This window comes from Nomascus leucogenys, chromosome 10, assembly GCF_006542625.1.
Source record: "Nomascus leucogenys isolate Asia chromosome 10, Asia_NLE_v1, whole genome shotgun sequence".
Lineage (NCBI taxonomy): Eukaryota > Metazoa > Chordata > Mammalia > Primates > Hylobatidae > Nomascus > Nomascus leucogenys.
In genome coordinates this window covers 59,634,995-59,651,593 of record NC_044390.1, presented here as the reverse complement: position 1 = coordinate 59,651,593, position 16,599 = coordinate 59,634,995, and the positions used below count along the sequence as shown (strand labels likewise).

Sequence of the window (16,599 nt, the reverse complement as noted above, 5' to 3'; positions counted from 1 at the left end):
TTTTTCAGCAACTTTCCGGCTTGAGAAACCGCCACTCCCAAGATGGAGGTACTCCAAGATGGAGGTACGTTGCGCCGCCATTAAGAGCTAGCCCCTCAGAACTATCCTCTCTAAGGCTTCACAGTCCTGTCCAAGATGGCCGTCTCTGCTCTGGCACCTCACCCACTCTTGCCTCTCCCAACATGGCGACCCTGACTCTCCGTTCCCGGTGCGGAACGTACGACCGGAAGTGACGGGTCCCAGACATTTCCGCTTTCTTTCTGCAGCAGGGACCGTGGCTGCTGGACAAGAGGGGTGCGGTGGATACTGACCTTTGCTCCGGCCTCGTGTAGGTGTGAACGGGCGGGTGGGAGGGCACCTCAGTTTCCTACAGGGGGCAACCGGAGGGTGCACGTGTGGGTATGGACGGCGGAGGCTGTTAACCCCTTTGGCCTATTGGCGGGAATTGGGTCACAATTGGGCACAGGGAGTGGAGGTTTTGAGATCTTGAGATCCTCGCCATTGATTTGAGCAAAGTGAGACTGGCCAGGATTGGGGAGATCGCTGCCCCTCGCCCCCGTATCGGACACAAAGTGAGGCCTCATTGCCTGGAAGCGATGGAGGAATCCAATTGGCTGGAAGTAGCCCTTTCCCACTGACCGGGATCCGCTTTCTTCCTGCAGCGTGAAGACACAGCGCATCTCCCCGCCGTCGGCTTCCTCCCACAGGACCCGTTTCGGGCCTCAGAGCGTCTGGTGAGATGCTGCTGCCGCTGCTTCTGCTGCTACCCATGTGCTGGGCCGTGGAGGTCAAGAGGCCCCGGGGCGTCTCCCTCACCAGTGAGTCCTCCAGTTCACCCTCCCGCCAGGCTGGAGGTGGGAGGGGCCAACATTGGGCCTTGGGGATAGGCATTTACAGCCTTTTGCCTCAGTTTCCCGGTAGTGCTCCGCTGGTGGGGGTGGGAGAACAGAGATGGTATTTGTTGGAGAAGGCGCTTACCTGCCCTGGGCTGAGTTTTCTGTACCCCGCAGATCATCACTTCTACGATGAGTCCAAGCCTTTCACCTGCCTGGACGGTTCGGCCACCATCCCATTTGATCAGGTCAACGATGACTATTGCGACTGCAAAGATGGCTCTGACGAGCCAGGTGAGCTTTTTCTGTGTTCATCCATCAGATGTTTATTGAACACTGCTCAGTGTCAGGCCCTGTCTGTGTGACCAAGATACTCCCTCTGCTGGCTCCCCTTTGAGTGGGCAGAAACAAGCTCAGAAGTCAGTGGTCAGTGTTATGGCCCCGGGCAGCTGGAGGAGCCCAGAGTCCTCCTACTCCTAAGCCTAGGGGTGAGAGAAGGCTCCTCCAAGGAGGTGAGGTTTCAGTTGAATCCCGAAGGTGCTGCAGATGGAGGGGTCAACATGGGCAAACCCCTAGAAGTGGGAGACAGGGTGGGGCCAAGAGCAATCCAGCAGGAGACAGAGGTGAAGGGAAACCCTGGCTTTTTGTTTTTGTGTTTTTTGAAGAGACAGGGTCTTGCTTTGTTGCTGAGGCTGGAGTACAGTGGCATGATCATAGCTCACTGCAGCCTGGAACTAACTCTTGGGCTCAAGTCATCCTCCTGCCTTGGCCTCCCAAAGTGCTGGGTTTACAGGTGTGAGCCACCGTGCCTGGATGAGACCCTGTTTTTGTTTTTGTTTTGAGATGGAGTCTTGCTCTGTTGCCCAGGCTGGAGTGCAGTGGCGCCATCTCGGCTCACTGCAAGCTCCGCCTCCCGGGTTCACACCATTCTCCTGCCTCAGCCTCCCAAGTAGCTGGGACTGGGACTACAGGCGCCAGCCACCACGCCCAGCTAGGTTTTTTTTTGTATTTTTAGTAGAGACGGGGTTTCACTGTGTTAGCCAGGATGGTCTCGATCTCCTCACCTCCTGATCCACCCGCCTCGGCCTCCCAAAGTGTTGGGATTACAGGCGTGAGCCACCGCACCTGGCCTTGTTTTATTTTGTTTTTAATTTTTTTTTTTGACGTGGAGTTTCACTCTTATTGCCTAGGCTGGAGTGCAGTGGCATGATCTTGGCTCACTGCAACCTCCGCCTCCCAGGTTCAAGCGATTCTCTTGCCTCAGCCTCCTGAGTAGCTGGGATTACAGGCACACGCCACCACATCCGGCTAATTTTTCGTATTTTTAGTAGAGATGGAGTTTCATCGTGTTGGCCAGGCTGGTCTCAAACTCATCACCTCAGGTGATCCACCCGCCTCGGCCTCCCAAAGTGCTGGGATTACAGGTGTGAGCCCCCGTGCCAGGCGGAGACCCTGTTTTGAAGGACCTCAGTGAGAAGAGGCAGGAGGCGGCACTGGAGAGCTTTATTTCGAGCCCTGGGTGTGCAGTGTACAACTTCCCTTCCTTTGGTTTCCTTTTCCTTTCTTGTGCTCTCTGTGTGCAGTGTGGGTCAGGGGCTCTTGTCTGTGAATGGAAGGGACATGTCTGTCCCTGAGCTGACTCCGAAAACCTTCCCTCCCTTCTTCCTCACAGGCACGGCTGCCTGTCCTAATGGCAGCTTCCACTGCACCAACACTGGCTATAAGCCCCTGTATATCCCCTCCAACCGGGTCAACGATGGTGTTTGTGGTAAGTGAAGATGCACCAGGATTCTGGAAAGGTGGTAGAGGGAGGGAGGGAGGAGGCACTGCCAGGTCTGATCTTGGCTTCTCCCTCTGCCACAGACTGCTGCGATGGAACAGACGAGTACAACAGCGGTGTCATCTGTGAGAACACCTGCAAGTACGTGGGTGACAGTACCCCTCCCATCACCCCACCCCAAGACTTTGCCTGGCTCCACCCAGTGAATCGGGCCCACTCTCTCTTCTGCTTTTCTGTATCGGGTGCTCTGTCTGTGCCAGGTGCCTTGTGAATCCTAATCCCCACCTTTCCCTCCAGTCTGGAAGCAGGTAGGATTGTTTCCCGATTCAACAGATGGGGGAACTCAAGTTTAGAAAGGGAAATGACTTCCCCAGGGTCACATAGGAGATAGCAGAGCCGGCACTTGGACTCTAAACTTTCCATTGTCATGCTCTGCAGCGGGCCCTGAAAACTGAAACACCCACAGGCAGATAAAGTATACAACGGAAGGAGGCCAGGTGGGGTGGCTCACGCCTGTAATCCCAGCACTTTGGGAGGTTGAGGCAGGTGGATCACGAGGTCAGGAGATTGAGACCATCCTGGCTGACACGGTGAAACTCCGTCTCACTAAAAATACAAAAAATTAGCTGGGCATGGTGGCGGGCGCCTATAGTCCCAGCTACTTGGGGGGCTGAGGCAGGTGAATGGCATGAACCCGGGAGGCGGAGGTTGCAGTGAGCCGAGATCGCGCCACTGCAGACCAGCCTAGGCGACAGAGTGAGACTCTGTCTCAAAAAAAAAAAAAAAAAAATATACAACAGAAGGAGGCCGCGAGTATGAGGCAATACGGAGGGGTGGAGATTGTGGCGTCTAGAGGAACAGCTGTTCTCAATTCCTGCCAGCTGATCCTTTTGTAGTTCATAGGCATGATGATTTATTTTTATTGATTTATTTTTTTTGAGACAGGGTCTCACTCTGTCGCCCAGGCTGGAGTGCAGTGGCATGATCTCGGCTCACTGCAACCTCTGCCCTTTGGGTTCAAGCAATTCTCACGCCTCAGCCTCCCAAGTAGCTGGGAATACAGGTGTGCCCCACCACGCCCGGCTAACTTTTGTATTTTTAGTAGAGATGGGGTTTCACCATGTTGGCCAGGCTGGCCTCGAACGCCTGACCTCAGGTGATCTGCTCGCCTCAGCCTCCCAAAGTGCTAAGCCACCGCGCTTGGCCATGATGATTAGGTTTTTATGCACGTGTGAGAGATGTGCCTCCCTTAAACCTTGGTGTGACCTTGGCACATTACCTGTTTGACATGAAAAAATAAAAATAAGACCCGGCTCATGGTGGCTCCTGCCTATAATCCCAGCATTTTGGGAGGCCGAGGCAGGAAGATTGCTTGAGCCCAGGAGTTTGAGACCAGCCTGGGCAAAATAGCGATACCCTATCTCTATAAAAAGTAAAAAAAAAAAAAAAAAAAAAAAAATTAAAAAGTTAAAATAAAAATTGGAAATTATAATTTAAAAAATTACTGGTTGGGCATGTGGCTCATACCTGTAATCGCAGCACTTTGGGAGGCTAAGGCGAGAGGATCACCTTAACCCGGGAGTTTGAAACCAGCCTGAGCAACACAGTGAGACCCATCTCTGAATTTTTTTTTTTTTTTTTTGAGACACAGTCTCACTCTGTTGCCCAGGCTGGATGGAGTGCAGTGGTGCAATCTCGGCTCACTGCAACCTCTGCCTCCCGAGTTCAAGCGATTCTTCTGCCTCATCCTCCCAAGTAGCTGGGACTACAGGCACCCGCCACCACACCCGGCTAATTTTTGTATTTTTAGTGCAGACGGTGTTTCACCATATTGGCCAGGCTGTTCGCGAACTCCTGACCTCGTGTTCCACCCGCCTTGGCCTCCCAAAGTGCGGGGATTACAGACGTAAGCCACCATGCCTGGCTGAAAATTTTTTTAAAAATTAGCCGGGTGTGTTGGTGCATGTCTGTAGTCCCAGGTACTCAGGAGGCTGAGGCAGGAAGATTGCTTGGGCCTGGGAAGCAGAGGTTGCAGTGAACTAAAAAGTAAAAAAAAAAACAAAGTGCTATCAGTTGTTGGCAGATGGTGTAAACTCTCTGGATTCCACATCTTTTAAATAGAAGGTGGATTGAACACAACCAACACACTTCTTTTTTTTCTTTTTTTTTGAGACAGAGTCCCGCTCTGTCGCCCAGGCTGGAATGCAGTGGTGTGATCTCCGCTCACTGCAAGCTCCGCCTCCCAGGTTCATGCCATTCTCCTGCCTCAGCCTCCCGAGTGGCTGGGACTACAGGCGCCCGCCGCTACGCCTGGCTAATTTTTTTTTTTGTATTTTTAGTAGAGATGGGGTTTCACTGTGTTAGCCAGGATGGTCTCGATCTCCTGACCGTGTGATCCGCCCACCTCGGCCTCCCAAAATGCTGGGATTACAGGTGTGAGCCACCGCTCCCGGCCCACACTTCTTTTTTTTGAGTTAGAGTCTTGCTCTGTTGCCCAGGCTGGAGTGCAGTGGCACGATCTTTGCTTACCCCAGCCTCCACCTCCGGGTTCAAGTGATTCTCCTGCCTCAGCCTCCCGTGTAGCTGGGATTACAGGCACATGCCACCACGCCCAGCTAATTTTTGCATTTTCAGTAGAGACAGGGTTTCACCATCTTGGCCAGGCTGGTCTCGAACTCCTGACCTCAGGTGATCCGCCTGCCTTGGCCTCCCAAAATGCTGGGATAACAGGCATGAGCTACCACGCCCAGCCAACCAACACACTTAGTAACCAGATTGTCTTTTTGTCTGGGAGTCATGATTTCTGTTCTCTCTGTCTTCTGTGGTTTTTTGTTTTAATTATGTGTAAAGACAGGGTCTTTATATGTTGCCCAGGCTGGTTGCGAACTCCTGGGCTCAAGTAATCCTCCTGCCTTGGCCTCTCAAACTGCTGGGATTACAGGCATGAACCACTGCACCCAGCCGGTCTCTTGTCTCTTGAGAGTTGATATCTAGCTCCACCTCCTGGCACTCCCTAGTCCCTTCCCTGACCCCAGGGGCCTATAGAACCTACTGTTCTCTTTCAAGGACAGGAATGAAGGATGCTGATGTTGAGAGAACCTGGGAGGAAGGTTTGCTCTTATCTTTCCCAGCATGGCTTGGTGGGAGGCCACAGCTGGATGGAGCTATTTTGGAAGAGGCAGACCTGGTGGACCCTAAGTGCCCCACTGGTGGTGCCTGTGTGTCTCCCCACCGCAGAGAGAAGGGCCGTAAGGAGAGAGAGTCCCTGCAACAGATGGCCGAGGTCACCCGCGAAGGGTTCCGTCTGAAGAAGATCCTTATTGAGGACTGGAAGAAGGCACGGGAGGAGAAGCAGGTAAGGAGCCTGTGGGGGCTGCCCCAGGGTGGTCTGGGCCTTGAGGCCTCATAGCATGGGCTTGCAAAACTGGGGAGGAGTTTGCCCCTGACTACTGTTCTGGGGCAAGTGACTGCCTTTCAGAGCTTTGCTTTCTCAGTTGTGTGCTAGGCGTTTAGTCATTGGCTAAGTAGAATAGTTCCCAAGTGGGAGGCTGTTGGCTTAGGTGTTTATCAGGGCCTCGGGCATCAGACTAAAGCAGGCTGGAAGGGCCTCGCTGCCTCCTGGGGATGGGAGGGTTGCTTCTCTGTACCCCGGATCTGTGGTGCCATTGCCTGTAAGATGGGCTGATGACCAGATGACTCCCCAGTTCTGATGTTAACAAGATAACGTCAGCCAGTAGCAGCTGGATTAATTCCATAGAGTGGGTGCTTTGGGGTCCCTAGGTGTGTGTCTCTCCGTGCCTTGCCTGTGTACTGGACAGGAGGCTGGAAACCGACCTGGATTTGCCTCAGGGGATTCATTGCTAGTGGGAGGGACAGCCAGCCAGGGCTGCTGGACAAAGGGAAATTTGGGGTGGAGACTTCTTGCCCAGTTCCTCTCCCTCTCTGCCTTGGGGGCAGGAGGCAAGGAAGGCTTCTTGGAGGAGGAGGCCTTTATCTCAAATGAAATCTGTTGGGTAATTTGGAGTTAGCCAGGTAGAGTGTTCCAGGCTGAAGGAACAGCATGTTTGAAGAACCGGAGGCAGAAGAGCGTTTGGGGGTCTGAATGTTGTCAAGGCAACTGGATCCTAGTAAGATAGGGATGGGGCAAATGGGGCTGGAGAATCAGGCAGGGGCCTGATTACGTGGGCCCTTGCGAGCTACATTGAGGCATTTGGGCTTCTCTCCAGAGGGCTACAGCGAACCCCAGCTCGGGAGAGAGACCCAGCTGCCCTGTGGTGTAGAGGCAGGGAGGTAGTAGTCAATGAGGAGGCAGAGCAGAGGAGAGCTGGTCTCTTGCCTTCTGCCCACCCAGAAAAAGCTCACTGAGCTACAGGCTGGGAAGAAGTCTCTGGAAGACCAGGTGGAGATGCTGCGGACAGTGAAGGAGGAAGCCGAGAAGCCAGAGAGAGAGGCCAAAGAGCAGCACCAGAAGCTGTGGGAAGGTACGGCAGAAAGTGGCCAAGGACTCATCTTCAGTCCTGGGTGGGAGCAGGTCTGGGCCTAGGAGTCTCCCGCTCATTATCTGCTGTCAGTTTCAGCAGGTTTTTGATCATGCTGCCCATCGCCTTGTGTGCTTTGAGGTTTGCTTGGATTGTGGCATATGTCAGGAGCCTCCTTTGTAAAAATTGTTTAAATAATTTTTTTTTTTTTTTTTTGAAACAGTGTCTCCCTCTGCCACCCGGGCTGGAGTACAGCGGCGCGATCTCAGCTCACTGCAACCTCTGCCTCCCAGGTTCAAGCAATTCTTGTGCCTCAGCCTCCTGAGTAGCTGGGATTACATGCACGTGCCACCACATTTAGCTAATTGTTTTGTATTTTTAGTAGAGACAGGGTTTCACAATATTGGCCAGGCTGGTCCTGAACGCCTGACCTCAAGTGATCCACCTGCCTCGGCCCCCCAGAGTGCTGGGATTACAGGCGTGAGCCACCGCGCCCGGCCACCTACTTCCTTTTAACATCAATGTAGATTTTGTTATATGACTTTAGCTGGACTTACTTAATCCAGTGACCATTTTTCCTATCAGGTGTTTGGTATTTGTCTTCACTAATTGTAAGAGCTTTTTCGTGGCTGGGCATGGTGGCTCACGCCTGTAATCCCAGCAGTTTGGGAAGCCGAGACGGGCAGATCACCTGAGGTCAGGAGTTTGAGACCACCCTGGCCAACATGGTGAAACCCTGTCTCTACTAAAAGAAAAAAATACGGCCGGGCACAGTGGCTCACACCTGTAATCCCAGCACTTTGGGAGGCCGAGGCAGGCAGATCACGAGGTCGGGAGATCGAGACAATCCTGGCTAACACGGTGAAACCCCGTCTCTACTAAAAAAAAAAATACAAAAAAGTTAGCCAGGCGTGGTAGCGGGCGCCTGTAGTCCCAGCTACTCAGGAGGCTGAGGCAGGAGAATGGCGTGAACCTGAGAGGCGGGGCCTGCAGTGAGCCGAGATCGCACCACTGCATTCCAGCCTGGGCAACAGAGCGAGACTCTGTCTCAAAAAAAAAAAAAAAAAAATACATCCAGGCGCAGTGGCTCACGCCTGTAATCCCAACACTTTGGGAGGCTGAGGCAGGCAGATCATGAGGTCAGGAGATTGAGACCATCTTGGCCAACATGGTGAAACCCGTCTCTACTAAAAATACAAAAATCAGCTGGACATGGTGGTGTGTGCCTGTAATCCCGGCTACTCGGGAGGCTGAGGCAGGAGAATTGCTTGAACCAGGAATTTGGAGGTTTTCAGTCAGCTGAGATTGCGCCCCTATATTCCAGCCTGGCGACAGAGTGAGACTCCGTCTCAAAAAAACAAAACAAAACAAAACAAAAACAAAAATTAGCCTGATGTGGTGGCGTCTGCCTGTGGTCCCAGCTACTCGGGAGGCTGAGGCAGGAGAATCGCTGGAACCCAGAAGACAGAGGTTGCAGTGAGCTGAGATCTCGCCACTGCACTCCAGCCTGGGTGACGGAGCAAGACTTCATCTACAATAAAAAATAAAGAGCTTTTTCTATCTGGGGTTTGGCCCTTTGTCTGCAACTGAAGATTTTTTTTAAATTTATTTATTTTTGAGATGGAGTCTCGCTCGGTCGCCTAGGCTGGAGTGCTAATGGCCCGATCTCTGCTCACTGCAACCTCCACCTCCTGGGTTCAAGTGATCCTCCTGCCTAGGCTTCCTGAGTAGTTGGGATTACAGGCACCTGCCACCACAGCCAGCTAATTTTTCTATTTTTAGTAGAGACGGGGTTTCACCATGTTGGCCAAGCTGGTCTCAAACTCCTGACCTCAGGTGGCCTGCTTTGGCCTCCCAAAGTGTTGGGATTACAGGCATGAGCCACGGCGCCCAGCTCTGTCTGCAACTGAAGATATTATTTCCCTTCTTTATTTGTTTTTGGTGCTAGGGCCTGGTATTTTTGGCAAGGCCGCATTGCATGTAGAAAGGGAATTCACTGTCTGGCTCTGTCTGCCCCTGAATCTTTGCTGTGCTGCAAGCTTCTTTTCACGTGGGTCTGGGCAAGCTCAGGCCTGATTTTCCTCAGGACGTGTTCTCAGTGTGGAGCTGTGGAATCAGAGGGAAGCGCCATGTTTTGACCCAGATTCCCAAAGGGTGGCGGGGCTGAGCCAGGGCTCCGAGGGCAGACGGCCTGGATTGGGCCCCAGGCTACACCTCTCACTGGGTGGGTGATTATGGGCAGGTCCCTTCACCCACAGAAAGGTCAGGGACCCCTCAGGCCCTCATCTGTGAGACTCAGAACAGTGTCAGCCGGGTCTGCTGGGACATGCGGGATCTCCTGGGGTGACCCAAGACTGTCTAGAGGAAATACCAGCTGTTTTTATTCTGTTTGTAGAGGACCAAGCTGGAGCTTGGTATACAGTGGGAACTGAATCCTGGTATACAGTAGGAAGTTAATCATTGGAGCCGCTGTTGTGGCTGCTTTCCCCTCTGCTTAGGTTAGACAGAGTAGCGACAGACAAAGGAGGGACTTTTGGGACAGAGGCTCGGTCCCCTTCTGTCCGGCTGGCCCCTCTTCCTGGGGCCAGCCCTGGGGACCCCCAAGACGCCCCCAGGACCAGTCTCCCTCCCTGTATCCTCCCCATCTCCCAGCGTCCTTGGCCATGAAGTCTCATTCCTGCAGCCCTGGCCCAACACGCCTCTGCCAGGTCCTAAACCTGAAGTCTCAGTGGTTGCTCTCCTCTCCCCAAGCCCATCTCCCACCTCCCACCTCCCACCTCCCACCTCCCACCTCCCACCTCCCACCTCCATCTCCCACCTCACCTCCCACCTCCCACCTCCCATCCTCCCACCTCCCACCTCCCAGCTCCCACCTCCCACCTCCCACCTCCCACCTCCCACCTCCCACCTCCCACCTCCATCTCCCACCTCCCACCTCCCACCTCCCACCTCCCACCTCCCACCTCCATCTCCCACCTCCCACCTCCCACCTCCCACCTCCATCTCCCACCTCCCACCTCCCACCTCCCACCTCCATCTCCCACCTCCCACCTCCCACCTCCCCACCTCCCACCTCCCACCTCCATCTCCCACCTCCCACCTCCCACCTCCCACCTCCCACCCTCCATCTCCCACCTCCCACCTCCCACCTCCCACCTCCCACCTCCCATCTCCCACCTCCCACCTCCCCCACCTCCCACCTCCCACCTCCCACCCTCCCACCTCCCACCTCCCACCTCCATCTCCCACCTCCCACCTCCCACCTCCCACCTCCATCTCCCACCTCCCCACCTCCCACCTCCCACCTCCCACCTCCTACCTCTGACTTCTGCGCACCCCATCTGCGTCTCCCCAGAATCTGCCTCTGCTCTGTGCTTCTTCCTCGGCCCCCAGCCTGGGCCAGCCCTTGTTATCACCTGGCTTCCGCCCTCGCCCCCACCTCTGTCCCAACAGTGGCCTGACAGGGCCGCCCTCTGCCACCTGGCTTCCCACCTCCCTGCTCCAGCCCCACGGGTGGCCCTCCCGCCTCTGCACTCCCTACCCTGTCCCAGTCTCCCCCAACACAACAGGCTGAAACCATTCACCTTGCTCGTCATCTGCCCTCCCGTCAAGGGCAGGGACCTTTGTCTCCTCCACAGTCGTGTCCTCAGGGTCCAGCATGGGGCCAGGCACACAGTAGGCGCTTGGTAGCAAACGACCCTGTGGGGTGCGGGGGTTGGTGGGAGCCGGTGGGTGGGCAGGCGGTGACAGAGGTGGCTTCCTTACAGAGCAGCTGGCTGCCGCCAAGGCCCAACGGGAGCAGGAGCTGGCAGCTGATGCCTTCAAGGAGCTGGATGACGACATGGACGGGACGTGAGTGTCCCCGAGTTGGAGCTTCCCACCCTTCCGTGGGCCTGGGTTTCCCTCCCCGCCAGCCTCGCTTCTAGAAACCAGCCAGAGCCTCCTTGGGTTCCCCCAGCGTGGGGTCCAGGCTGATCCCAAGCCCCGTGTGACACCACCTCTTACTCATGGATGGCCAGGCCCAGGATGCCCTGGCTGAGGATATAGGGGGACCACCCTCTCCCCAGGAGCTGGGCACAGACCCTCAGCCTCAGGGAGTGTGTCTAGGCATCTAGCGATCGGATTGCTTTTCCCAGCCCCACTGTACGCTCTGGGGAAAGCCAGACCTGGGTTGGAATCCTGGCTGTGCCTCTGAGCTTGCTGGGTTACCTGGTGGAGGGTGGACTTCTGGGAGCCTAGATGTCGGATGCCAAGAGGCAGGGGGCTTCAGAGGGACCAAATGGGCAGAATGGGCAAGAGTGGGGTTGGGCTTTGCTGGGTGGGAGACCAAGGCAGATGGCAGCTTCAATGTGCCGGGTTCTGGGGTGGAAGGAGGTGCCACCTGGGTGAGTTGGTAGAGAGGTCATCGGGCATTTGGGGTCCAGGTATCTCCCAGTCCCACCCCTTACTTTGAGCTCCTTTGGGGTCATGCAGTCCTGAGGAGGGGGCAGGAGGGTGGGGAGGCCCCTACACCTTGAAGTCCTGAAGCAAGTTCCAGGGTGGGGCCCTGCAGGGAAGAACAGGTGGGCCACATGGTGCCCCCAGCTGAGAGCCATTGGGGCCTCACCCCTCCAGTCTGCTTCTGCCACGCCCCCGCAGGGTCTCAGTGACTGAGCTGCAGACTCACCCGGAGCTGGACACAGATGGGGATGGGGCGTTATCAGAAGCGGAAGCTCAGGTACCCCCCGGCTGCCCCTTGGCTGGGGACTTCTAGGGAGCGTTGCCTCAGGGTGACCTCAGGGCACAGGAGGGGGACCAAGGAAAGCTCTCTGCTGGCCTGGGATGCCTCCTTTGGGTGAGCTGGGATGGCAGCCACTCAGGGCCACTTCCCGCCTGGCAGGACCCAGGATGGAGCCAGGTCAGGCTGGAGCCCATTTCCCCGCACCTGCCCCCACTCTCCCCGCTATTTGAGCACCCAGTCCCCTTCCTCCCCCATCCCTCTCCTGCCCTATTCCCCTCCTCCCCCACACCTTCTTCCCCTGTCTGTCTCCTTTCCTATCCCCCTCCTTCCCTGTGGCCCCTGGCTTCTGGCCTCCCTTCTCTGCCCACCCCTGGGTTTCTCCTTCTCCATCTGCAGCCTGGGCCTCGGCCTCTCCCTTGGAGGGCCTGGCCCTCTCTGGTCCTGGGCTCTCTCTTCCTCCATCTGTACGTCCGTTTGTCCATCTGCCTCTCTCTGTCTCAGTGCCCCCAACCACTCCAGCCCCCAGCCTCCTCCTCCCCTCCCACGGGCCTGTGCTGCCCCCTCCTGGCCGCAGTGCCTCACTGGCGTGGCCCTGGCCTGGTCATCAGGGCCCAGGGCCTAGCCCTCCCGTGCCTGGCACCGCAGCCTGGGTGCCTGGAGTGGCCGAGGAGGGGGACACGTGGTGGCCTAGATCTTGACACCACCCCCAACACACACAGGACCTCCTCAGTGGGGACACACAGACAGACGCCACCTCTTTCTACGACCGCGTCTGGGCCGCCATCAGGGACAAGTACCAGTCCGAGGTCAGTGGAGGAGAAGGGAGGGGACTTGGTCCTCCCCCTACACTGCCCCCACCCTGCCTCACAAAGGAGCTGCCTCCGGTTCTGGCACCCGGCCACCCTGGCCAGCTGGGTGGCCCCAGCACCCCTTACCGAGGCCCCCCCACCCCAGCTGTCGGTCCTCCCTGCAGGCCCCGCAGGAGGGGCAGAGACACCGAGGCTGCCCCTTGGGCTGTAGTGTGAGCCTGAGGGTGTGGGTGGACCCTGGGTCCACAGCACCGACCACGCCGCTCGCCTGCCAGGCACTGCCCACCGACCTTGCAGCACCTTCTGCCCCTGACTTGACGGAGCCCAAGGAGGAGCAGCCGCCAGTGCCCTCGCCGCCCACAGAGGAGGAGGAGGAGGAGGAGGAAGAGGAGGTTGAAGAAGAGGAGGAGGAGGAGGATTCCGAGGTGCAGGGGGAGCAGCCCAAGGTCTGTTTTTGGGGGAGAAGTGGAGACAGGGTGGGGGAAGGGCTACTCACCCTACCCCTTGCCCAGGAGGCCCTACCGCCACTGTCACCCCCGCAGCTGGCCAGCCCTGCCGAGGAAGACAAAATGCCACCCTACGATGAGCAGACGCAGGCCTTCATCGATGGTGAGGGTGGGCGGGGTCCAGGCTCCTCGGGTGGGCCCAGCGTTTCCTGCCGTGGTGGTACAGATGGGGGGAAGATCCTCAACTTAGCCCCTGCTCTGACTCGGCCAGCACAAGCCCCAGTATCTTGGGGAGTCTAGGAAGGGGGCCTAGGGTAAGCCAGTCCCACCCTCGCCAGCCCCAAGGGGCCCTTCTGCCTCCCCAAGGGCCGCAGCTTGTTTGTGTCACTCCTGGCAGGCCCCCAGCGGCCCTGGCCCCACTCCCTTGGGAGCTGGGAGCCTAGGCAGCAAGTTGGGGCTGCTCTATAGCTGGTGAGGCCCTCAGGGCTGTCTGGGTGAAGTCCTTGGCCAGAGCAAAATGAGGGTAGGGGAGCACACAGCCACATCCGTGGAACCCCGTTCCCCATCCTCCTGGATGGGGGTGAGGACATCTCTGACCTCCAGCCCCTCCCCCAGCTGCCCAGGAGGCCCGCAGCAAGTTCGAGGAGGCCGAGCGGTCGCTGAAGGACATGGAGGAGTCCCTCAGGTAGCGGGGGCTGAGGAGCAGGGACAGCTGTCCCACAGCGCCCACTCCCTGGCTCCCAGGGGAGCTGGTGGTGGGGAATCACTGAGGCAGCCACAGGCTGGGCCTGGTCCCTGCAGGGAGGGTCCCTGGGAGGTGGCAGGGAGGACAGCCTGGGCACCACTGCTCAGCCGGACCCTCCTGTGTCTGTCGTCCTGGATCAGGCACTGGCGTCCCCCGCTGCCCCTTAACCGCCCCGCCTCCCCTTCCAGGAACCTGGAGCAAGAGATTTCTTTTGACTTTGGCCCCAACGGAGAGTTTGCTTACCTGTACAGCCAGTGCTATGAGCTCACCACCAATGAGTGCGTCCCAGGAGTGCAGGGGCCCCCACTGGCAGGGTGGGAGGCGGGTGGCCCTGGAAGTGGCACTGGCAGTTTCCTGATGGTTGGGGAACCATCTGCGGGGTGGGGCCCGAGAGTGCTACCCTCCATTTTGAGGGGGAGCAGAAGCCAGGGGCCAGGCTTAGGGTTGGTCATTGGAGTTGGAGATGCCCTGTGTGTGGGGACTGGAGGAGGCAGTGGGGGGCTGTGGGAGGAGGCTGGAATCCCTGCGTCCCCCCACCCATATGTCCTGGTCCTCCACAGATACATCTACCGCCTCTGCCCTTTCAAGCTTGTCTCGCAGAAACCCAAACTCGGGGGCTCTCCCACCAGCCTCGGGTGAGTGGCTTGGGCTGGCCCCTTCCCTCTGCCTCCTCCTGGTGCCCCGACACCGGCCCAGCACTCAGCACCCTGTGTCTCTCGCAGCACCTGGGGCTCATGGGCTGGCCCCGACCACGACAAGTTCAGTGCCATGAAGTATGAGCAAGGCACGGGCTGCTGGCAGGGCCCCAACCGCTCCACCACCGTGAGTGCCTGCAAGGCGGAGGAGCCGGGGCGGGGAGACCCAGGCCTGGCCCAGCCGAACCCTCTCGAGCACCTGTCTGCCCATCCCCAGGTGCGCCTCCTGTGCGGGAAAGAGACCATGGTGACCAGCACCACAGAGCCCAGTCGCTGCGAGTACCTCATGGAGCTGATGACGCCGGCCGCCTGCCCGGAGCCCCCGCCTGAAGCACCCACCGAAGACGACCATGATGAGCTCTAGCTGGATGGGCACAGAGGTGGGTGGGGAGGTACAGTCTCCGCCTGCCCCAGCAAGGGGAGGCAGCGGGCCCTGAGGAGGATGGACCCACATGGCCACTCTATCAACCTGGGTCCCCGTGTTCCCTTCCTTTTTTTTTTTTTTTTTTTTTTTTTTTTTGAGGTGGAGTCTCACTCTTTGGCCCAGGCTGGAGTGCAGTGATGTGACCTCAGCTGTCTGCAACCTCCACCTCCCGGGTTCAAAGGATTCTCCTGTCTCAGCCTCCCAAGTGGCTGGGATTACAGGTGTGCACCACCATGCCTGGCTAATTTTTGTATTTTCAATAGAGATGGGGTTTCACCGTGTTGGCCTGGATGGTCTCGAACTCCTAACCTCAGATGATCCACCTGCCTCGGCCTCCCAAAGTGCTGGGATTACAGGCATAAGCCACCACACCCGGCCATCTCCTGCCTTTTTTTTTTGGATGGAGTTTCACTCTTGTTGCCGAGGCTGGAATGCGGAATGCAGTGGTGCGATCTCGGCTCACTGCAACCTCCACCTCCTGGGTGCAAGCAATTCTCCTGCCTCAGCCTCCTGAGTAGCTGGGACTACAGGCGCTGCCACCATGCCTGGCTAATTTTTTTGTATTTTTAGTAAAGATGGGGTTTCACTGTGTTAGCCAGGTGGTCTTGATCTCCTGACCTCGTGATCTGCCCTCCTCAGCCTCCCAAAGTGCTGGGATTACAGGCATGAGCTACTGTGTCTGGACATCCCCTGCTTTTTTAAAAAAGGTTTTTTTACTTTTGAAAATAAATAGGCCAGGCGTGGTGGCTCACATCTGTAATCCCAGCACTTTGGGAGGCTGAAGTGGGCGGATCACTTGAGGTCAGGAGGTTGAGACCAGCCTGACCAACATGGTGAAACCCCATCTCTACTAAAAATACAAAAAAATTAGCGGGGTGTGGTGGTAGGTGCCTGTAGTTCCAGCTGCTCGAGGCTGAAGCACAAGAATCACTTGAACCCGGGAGGTGGAGGTTGGAGGGAGCCAAGATGGTGCTACTGCACTCCCCAGCCTGGGCTACAGAGCAAGACTCTCAAAAAAAAAAAAAAAAAAAAAAGAGAAAATAGACAGGGTCTCCGGGCTGGTCAACTCCTGGCCTTAAATGATCCTCCCACCTCAGCCTCCCAAGCAACCGGGACTACAGGCAAACATTACCATGTCCAGCTGTCCCCAGCTTTCTAATCTGGTCTTTCTCTTGCCCCAGAACCTCAAGAAGGCATGAAGCCAGCCCCTGCAGTGCCGTCCACCTGCCCCTCTGGGCCTGCCTGTGGCTCTGTTGCCCTCCTCTGTGGCGGCAGGACCTTTGTGGGGCTTCGTGCCCTGCTCTGGGGCCCAGGTGGGGCTGGTCCACATTCCCAGGCCCCAGCAGCCTCCAAAGATGGGTAAACGAGCTTGCCCTCCCTGGGCCCCCACCTTGGTGACTCGCCCCACCACCCCTAGCCCTGTCCCTGCCACCCCTCCTAGTGGGGAGTAGTGAATGACTTGACCTGTGACCTCAATACAATAAATGTGATCCCCCAACCAAACTTGCCTGTGTCTGCCTCACTTTGCTGGGGTGTGGACCGGGGTGTGGGCAGGGGTTGAGCACAGGGGACTCGCCTGTCTGCAGATCCCGCCCGGGCCTCCCCCACCATCTGGGGATCATTCCTGAAGATACCAGATGGATGAACCCTGGACCACTTCCATCTGAGC

The 16,599-nt window shown here is 57.1% G+C and overlaps 1 protein-coding gene and 1 non-coding gene across 6 annotated transcripts; both read left to right on the top strand.

Moving 5' to 3' along the window:
* The first annotated feature begins 45 nt into the window (after positions 1–45).
* Positions 46–16,433, top strand: PRKCSH (protein kinase C substrate 80K-H). 5 transcript variants are annotated; one of them, XR_004032014.1, is made up of 19 exons: positions 46–64; positions 267–328; positions 663–818; positions 1,011–1,127; positions 2,506–2,601; positions 2,697–2,754; positions 5,851–5,968; positions 6,965–7,094; positions 10,859–10,943; positions 11,730–11,808; positions 12,531–12,617; positions 12,896–13,066; positions 13,163–13,229; positions 13,682–13,751; positions 14,000–14,089; positions 14,372–14,446; positions 14,534–14,633; positions 14,724–15,151; positions 16,112–16,433. XR_004032014.1 is itself a non-coding variant. In XM_030820788.1 (19 exons), the coding sequence occupies exons 3-18, from the start codon at positions 740–742 to the stop codon at positions 14,868–14,870; spliced, it is 1,569 nt and encodes a 522-aa protein (XP_030676648.1). In that variant the 5' UTR covers positions 46–64; positions 267–328; positions 663–739; the 3' UTR covers positions 14,871–14,886; positions 16,112–16,433. The 5 variants fall into 5 exon arrangements, 4 of the variants coding, with proteins under 4 accessions (XP_030676648.1, XP_030676649.1, XP_030676651.1 ...); XM_030820788.1 differs by having other exon boundaries at positions 14,724–14,886; XM_030820789.1 differs by lacking the exon at positions 16,112–16,433 and having other exon boundaries at positions 14,724–14,886; positions 15,054–15,100.
* On the top strand, positions 3,803–3,902 carry LOC115837167. The gene has a single exon (XR_004032196.1). It is a non-coding gene; the product is annotated as a small nucleolar RNA U13 (small nucleolar RNA).
* Positions 16,434–16,599: the final 166 nt, after the last annotated feature.